The sequence below is a fragment of the Panthera pardus genome, unplaced genomic scaffold (genome assembly GCF_024362965.1).
Source record: "Panthera pardus isolate Hobbes unplaced genomic scaffold, ASM2436296v1 HiC_scaffold_26, whole genome shotgun sequence".
NCBI classification, from domain to species: Eukaryota; Metazoa; Chordata; class Mammalia; order Carnivora; family Felidae; genus Panthera; species Panthera pardus.
This window is the reverse complement of record NW_026526832.1, coordinates 581,312-588,735: the sequence shown is the minus strand read 5'-3', so window position 1 is coordinate 588,735 and position 7,424 is coordinate 581,312. Positions and strand designations below refer to the sequence as shown.

The window sequence follows — 7,424 nt, the reverse complement described above, 5'->3', positions numbered from 1 at the left end:
ATTGTATCCTGAACTGGGCTCTGGGAGGAAAATGAGGATGCTTGGCTTTCCTGAACCATGGTAACTTTCCCATACCCTCATGCTTGGGCTCTGTCAATGCACAGTAGAACCAGCAATACGACAGCGGTGGGGCCTGATAGTAGCCTGGCTTTAGCATGGCCAAGATGGAGTAGGTGAGGGCAGGTGATATTTCAGTTACAATTCAACAAGCGTTTATTGAGTATGTTATTATGTGCCAACTACTGTGTATTATGTGCTGGCTTCAACTAATAAGAATCCATCTCTATTTGGCCTAGCCAAGAAGGTGATGTATGTGTCCAGATACATAGGGAGGTACGGACAGGAGGTGAGAGGAGAAAGAGAACATCTTTGGCGGGGATATGTAGGAAGACTAATCAGAGAGAGTGGTGGTTGGGAGGGCCTTGTAGATGGCCAGTATTTGACTAATTAGAAAACCAATGGAGGATCACTCAAAGTGGGGAAAATATTCAAGGGGGGTTGTTTACACAATCTTCACCTCTTTCCTCTGAGTTAATAGCATGTGGCCTTAAAAGCTGGGAATTCTTAGCTCTTCATGGGATTAAAAGAATCTTTTCATTGAAATAAAATGTACATACAGTAAAATGCATATGAGTGCTAATCATAAGTTTACATCTTGATGATTTTTTACACATGTACACACCCATGTAACTATGACTCTGATCAAGGTATACATTTTCATCACCCTGGTAGGTTTGGCTGAGTTATATTATCAGAAAGCAGTTTTGTCTTTTCTAGAATTTCATCTAAATGGAATTGTAAGATGTTAGGTATCAATACTTGGTTCCTTTTTATTGTTGAGTAACTTAATGAATAACTGTGTGAATATATTAAATTTGTCTATCCATTCTGTTGAGAGACATATGGAATGTTTTTGCTCTTTGGTTAATATGAATAAAGCTGCCAGGAACATGTCCTCTGGTGGACACATGCACTAATTTCTCCGGGATATAGAAGTAGGAATGGAGTTGCTGGGTCATTGGGTTTCTTATGTTCAGTTTTAGTAGGTGCACGTTGCCAGGCTGGACTTGGGATTGGTGTCTGAAGTGGGGGTAGGGCGGCAGCCTTGTGGGACTGAGCTCTTCACCTATAGGGTCTGCACTAACTTCAGGTGGATAGTGTCACAATGAATTGAATTTTAGGACACCTACCTAGTGTCCAGAGAATCACAGAACTGCTTGATTGGGAAAACCTACACATTTGGTGACCTGAAGTAGAGTATTCTCTGTGTAGAGTGTCGTAGTAAAGGAGAAACCGATTTTTTCCTTTATGTGTGGTGTAAGTAGTGTAGTAAGGGTAGAGAGAAGAAACACAGAAGTGTTTTTTTCTCATTTTTTTTTAAGTTTATTTATTTTTGAGGGTGGGGTGGGGGATGGCAGAGAAAGAGGGAGAGAGAATCCCAAGGAGGCTCTGCACCGTCAGCACGGAGCCTGAAGCAGGGCTTGAACTCACAAGCCGTGAGATCATGACTTGAGTGGAAATCAAGAGTCAGATGCTTAACTGACTGAGCCACCCAGGTGCCCCAGAAGTGCTTTTTCTATTCCAGGGAAATGACAGGAGAAGGTGAGGAAAGGCATGGGACCTGAGGCATCTGATATTGTCAGAGGAGAGGAGGTGTTTGCCTGAGGGGAAAGAGGGTGGGAAAGCCATCTGGGGGATTGGCAAGTGTGAGGAAGAGAGCTTGGCTCCTCCTTCTAATCTAGACCAGGTGCTCCCTAAGTGTCCTCCATCTGTTTTCTCGGCACGGTGAGCAGGCATTCAGCGCATGCATGTTGAATAGGAGGTGGAGGGACGTCTGCAAGAATCCCTGAGTGGTCTGGTTTGACCCTAAGACAGTGGAAAGGCCCAAGCCCTGAGGCCTAATTGTTAAAACTGGTTTTAGGAATGAAATAAGGAAACAAAACTAGAAATTCAAGTAGGTTTAAAAAGAAATGTTGTTGGGGTACCTGAGCGGCTCAGTCAGTTGAGCATCTGACTCTTGATTTCAGCTCAAGTCATGATTCCAGAGTTGTGGGATCAAGTCCCACCTCACCTGTGGAGCCTGCTTAAGATTATTCTCTCTTGCTCTCCCTCTGCGCCTCTCCCTGGAACATCTGCTCTCTTTCTGAAAGAAAAAAGAAAAACAAATGTTGCAGTTTTATCTTAGCTTCAGGGCAAACCTCAGTCATTTTGTGACTGGACTAGTAATTGGTCCCTGAATTCTTAGATCGAAGGAAAAGGGATAAACCAGCAATTGACTATAATCCTCCCAAGATGTCAGTATTCCCATGTGGCAAGGGACAGAAAAGAGGGGGGAAGGAGGCGTGGGTGCTTCAGTGTTCTTCCACACTCCAACTCCCAGATCTGGCGCCGGGGCCATTGTGATTTCCAAGTGATCCCAGGGGACCAATCACTGCGAGAGAGGCGGGGCCTAGGAAGCTAGGCCTCCCTGCCAGTACTTGGCCTCTGGGGTCTGTCTTAACATTCAGGCCTCCGAATACCTAGATGTGTGCGCCAGTGTGCAGCTCAAGTGGGTTGTGGAAGGCAGGCTTACCTTATAAACTGATGCGGTGCTTAAGACTTCTGAAATGATTAAGCGACCCCCCTCCCCTATGCGCATCTCCTTTCCCCACTTTGTCCTGGCCACATCCGATCAGCTCATTATCTGAGGGTGGAAAAGCAAAAGTGCCTTAAGTCTCCCCTTGATTTGTGACTTAAATCTTAGAGCAGGGCTGTCATCAGCACCCTGCAACCTCAGAATAGATTTCTCAGGGAGGGGGTGAGAAAGTCATGGGAATCTTCTGAGAGTGAGGGGGCCCCAGGAAATGGGGCTCAGGAACTGCTCTCCAGGTGAGCTCACTGGGGTCAGAGAATCTGTGGGATCCAAAGGAAGGGAGCATGTGATTTGCATCCCAGAGAGGAGGTTGGGGCCAAAGAGGCCTTAGATGTGGCTGCCGGGACAGGATTCCTAATGCCCACGAGGGGCACCTATGGAGGGAGGTCCAGAGGTGGAGGGTGCTTGGGGTGGGGGGAAGGAGGAACTCCTCAGCAACCAACCTTGTAACAGTTGCAGGTAACTTCAAATCTGCCCCCTCCCTCTCCTGCCTTTTCACACCTCATCTCCCTGCTGCTTGCTCCCTCCACTCCAGCTTGTTCTTCCTCAGATCACCCAACACTCTTGCATTTGTGTTCCCCCTCCTGGAAGCACTTGTCTTATCCAGAGGCCTCCCTCGACTGACCTGTTGAAAACTGCAATGGCACTTACATGCCCTTTCCTGCCCAGCACACTTCTCCCCCCTACCCAGCTTGCCTTTTCTCCAGGGCCCTTCTCACCAGCAGGCATACTGTGTCACTGCTTGAAGGCAGTAGTCATTTCTTCTGGTCCCTTTTCTTTAACCTTCCAGTGGTAGACCCTAACAGGGTCAATTATGCTCAAGTAGTAAATGCTCATGAAATCTCATGAAATGTTTGACACAACAGATGTCCCGAACCTTAGGTTATAGAATCTCCAAAGCACAGCTTTGGCCCCAAATTCTGGCTCCACTACTCACTGGCTGTGTGGCTTTAGCAAATCCCTAGTCTCTTTGAAACTTAGCTTCCCCATCTGTAAAATGGAATAATAATCATACTGCCTTAATAGTTTCTGAGAACTAAAAATCCAAAAACAGTGCCTGACTCACAGCAGATATTCTGCTAAGGCCCCTCCCCACCGGGGCCTCCTAAGGTGTTTCCTTATCTACCCTCCCTACCCCCCTACCCCCACTTACCCTCCACAGCATAGGTGTCACTGTCAGAAGTCACTTCTTTGTGCAAAATGGGCAGCAGCTCCCTCAGCCTAGGTGTTCCTGCCCTTGTCTGCTGTGGCTGCCCCATCTCACCCGCTAGGAGTTTAAGTTCCTGTGGGCAGGGATCACACCTCATTGAGATTACTTGCCCTCACCCAGTGTCCAGTCCCTTATGGTCAGACAAAAATGTGGGACAAATCACTAAAGTGTCCTCATCTCCCTTTTTAGATTTCACCCCTGAAATCATCAGCTAGGGTCTTCTGTTCCAGAATGTCCTGCAGCCTCCCCATCCCCCCCCCCCCCCCCACTCTGGGATGGTCCCTCTCTTCCCCATGGGTCTAGAGGGTGTGACCCTGTGGGGCTCTGCTGCCAGCCCCAGCCCTCCCTCAGCATGCCTATCCTTCCTGCTGCTGCTCAGCCCAGCGCTCCCTCTAATGGCTAGCTTTTGTGGAAGGTTCCGCGCTAGGGTTGAAAGACAAAAAGCTAGGCTCCTCTAGTTCCGATGTTCCTGCTGTGGTTTCCCTGGATCCCGCCTTTGTTTTCCTTCCAATGCCTCCTCTTTTAAGTTCCAAGAAAGCCTCTTGGAGAGTTTGTGACCTCACCCAATTTCCAACCTTCCAGATTTAGTCTCTTACCCCTTCTCTTCTCAGACTTTAAATCACTGTTCTCTCTCTGGGTGTGAATCAGAACCGTGAAGAGGCCAGGGAGACAGGGGGACGGTAAAAGCTTATCAAAAATCCTGCTCCCCTGAGAAAGCATTTCCCCAGCTTCCAGAAAGGACAAGGTGAGGTTAGTTTTTACATGGATTGCATTATAAGCACGAGCTAAGCAGCTAACAATAACGCACAAAATCCCCTGAAGAAGGTAAAGTCAAAATTTAAAATGGTCCCTCCAAACCGGCCCGTTCTACGACCCCCTCCCGCTATGCGGCAGCAACTCCTGTGCGTGGGGCTGTGCTGCAGCGACACTGCCCACGAGATTCCCAACGAAGACTCAGACCACGCCAGCCATGCCACGAGGTGTGTTTTATTTTCATTAATCATACAAATAATTTGCTATAATATCCCAGGGCAAACCGGAGAATTTGGCAGTCCGATTGGTGGGGGTCCCCTCAGAGACCCACAGGCCGGTGGCGTCGGCACGGAGTGCCCGGGTTCACAGTGCAGCTTGTCGCTCGTGTCCATCTTGCAGGTGGCTCTTCTTCCTCCACGACTAGGGTGTCTCGAAGATGACGGGGGTGGGGAATCCTTTAGGCTCTTAGGAAATTTCGCTCCGCTTCTCCTGCTCAATGGCTGTGGAGAGCAGGAAGCGGCACTGGCGGAGGAGGACACCTTGCAACCCCCCAGCCGAGGCACCCACGAGGTTTGGGGGTTAAGAAAGAGGCTTGGGGCTGGGGAGACGTGCACTTCGTGGAACAGAAAGGGGGCCGGGGCCGCCGGGACCCGGCGTCTTGGCCAGGTGGGGGTGGGGCTGGGTTCGCGGGAAGGGCGGGGTGGGGGGGACCGGGCTGGGGGCCCGCGGACCCGGAGGCGGGGGTGCACTCACTCTCTTTGGTCGGCAGGGTGTTCTTCTCCTGCGTCTCCGTTTTCTTCAGCTTGGCCTTATCGAAGCTGGCGATTTCCCCCATGTCTGGCTTGTCTGCCATTTTCTTAAAGCGATCCTAGTGGGGAAAGCAAGGCGGTTGGCCTGCGGTCGGGGCCCGCGTCCCCTCCGCCTCTCCGCCGACGCCTCTCGACGTGGCACTCGGCCGGGGCGTTCCCGGCAGCCCCAGGCCGAGGATCTGGGCGCGGCCCGCACCCCCCTCCTAGCCCCAGGGCGTGGTCCGCCGGACGGGCGTCCCGTCGTGGAAGGGCGCCTGTTGCGGCCGCGGCGCGCGGGCCAGGTGCACCCACTTCGACCCCACCCGGATGGGGCCCCCGCCCAGGGCAGCGCTCACCGTGGAGTTCCGCCTCGAGCCCGGCGACTGGTGCTCCCACTCGCGTTGCTGCAGCAAGAGACAAAAGAGCGGCGCCCGCCCCTCGCCTTATATATGCCGCGCCCCGCCCCGCCCCTCACCCGCCGCAGCGGGGGCGGTGCTGATAGGCGAGGGGCGGGGGCAGCGCGGGCGGCTCGCTTCCCCGCCGCGCCCTCAGCCCAGGCTGCCTTGGGGGCTGGGCGCGGCACTTCCTGCTCCGGGGCCCCAGCGCCCCGCGCCCCCAGCCCGCGGTGACCCCGCGGTGGAAGCTGTCGGTGCTGCCGGGACGGGTGCTGGGCCCTTGCTTTCCGTTCGGGGGTGCGCTCCCCTCCCCAGGAATCTGCTGCTCCCTTCCAAAATAATGGGCGTGGGGGCCGGCGGGGGGAGGAGTGTGTGGTTGTGTGTGTGGTTGTGTGTGTAGTATGTAGTTGTAGGTGTGGATGTGCAGCGTTGCACGCTGGCTCTGCAGTCATCCCGGCTCGCAGGAGATCCCCCCCGCCCCGTCCCTGTGCAGTTCCCACGTCTCATGCCTTTGCCCTCCCCGCCCCCCCCCCCCCCCCAACCTCCCCTCTTCCTCTCCTTGGGGAGGCTGAACCCTTGCATAGACTCGCCCTAAAAGAATCTGAGCCGAGGGTTCCTAGAGATGAAGAGACGGGGGAAACAGGTTTCCACTGCTCTTTGCTCGGATTGGGGGCCGGTTGCCCTCTCGTCGTCGTCTGCGTTCCCTGAGCTGGGAGGCTCTCGCGGGAGTGGTGGCGGGTGTTCCTTAAAGGCTTGTAAGCATTGTCTGAAGGGCGGTGGTGAGAGCAGGCAGTCCGAGAGGGCTCTCTATTCTTTCTCACACCAGGGCTCCAAGAACACTGTGTCCAAGGGTGTGGTTTTCCTCCTTGAAGATAACCTTGAAGATACCCTACAAACGTTCTTATTTTCCATATTAACCCATTATAGGAGGGGTATAATGCGATTGTTCAAATCTTTCTTAGAAAAGTTGTTATTTTCAGTGGTATTATCGAAAGATGTTTAGGTAGTAAGTTCCATAAATTAACAACGGGGGGGGGGGGGAGCTGGTTGTTGTCTTATTTGTGCAGAACTTTCCTTTTTCAAGTGCCAAGGAGTATTAGCAAGCTCTGTTAAAGTGGGATTTGGTGGAAACATCTAAATTCTGTCCACGTCTTCCCTATTTTCTCTGCTTTTCTTGCATTCTCTCAGTGTGTTTGGAAGAGAAGGAAGAGGATTTAGGCTTATGAATTTGATATCCCAAACCCCTTGTGTGACCTTGGGCAAGTCTTTCCTACTCCTCTATTTCTTCATCTGGAAAACAGCTTTAGCATAAAGCTTAAGTGAGCTAATAGAACAGGCATCAAGTGGAAGCCTAATAGGGCAGCCCCATGAGACTGCCACACTCTTACTTCCTTAGTGTATCAGTCATCTAGCTCTAGAGTATGCTGTGTAACAAACTACCCCAAAACCCAGTGCCTTAAAATATTAATCATTTATTTTTGCATGTTCATCTACAGGTCAGTCAGCTGCTGCTGGTTTGGACCAGGCTGGGCTTGGTTGCAGGTTGCCAGCTGAATCTAGGTCTGCAGGACCAGGAACTAGCTGGTGCTTATTCTTCTCAAGGTGATGGCAGAGCAGCAATAGGGTTGTAGCACAAGAGAGTGTAG

At 51.9% G+C, this 7,424-nt stretch overlaps 1 protein-coding gene across 1 annotated transcript; it reads right to left on the bottom strand.

Moving 5' to 3' along the window:
• Positions 1-4,809: 4,809 nt before the first annotated feature.
• Positions 4,810-5,848, bottom strand: TMSB10 (thymosin beta 10). Its single transcript, XM_053890889.1, has 3 exons — positions 5,740-5,848; positions 5,349-5,463; positions 4,810-5,095 (listed from the first exon to the last, which is right to left on the bottom strand). The coding sequence occupies exons 2-3, from the start codon at positions 5,446-5,448 to the stop codon at positions 5,061-5,063; spliced, it is 135 nt and encodes a 44-aa protein (XP_053746864.1). The 5' UTR covers positions 5,449-5,463; positions 5,740-5,848; the 3' UTR covers positions 4,810-5,060.
• Between the last annotated feature and the right edge of the window lie 1,576 nt (positions 5,849-7,424).

Bases quoted from the DNA above. Each gene is read 5' to 3' on its own strand.
- TMSB10 (XM_053890889.1), bottom strand. From the start codon at position 5,448: ATGGCAGACAAGCCAGACATGGGGGAAATCGCCAGCTTCGATAAGGCC. The intron at 5,096-5,348 runs GTGAGTGCACCC...TGCTCTCCACAG, and splicing joins CACCCTGCCGACCAAAGAGA to CCATTGAGCAGGAGAAGCGG.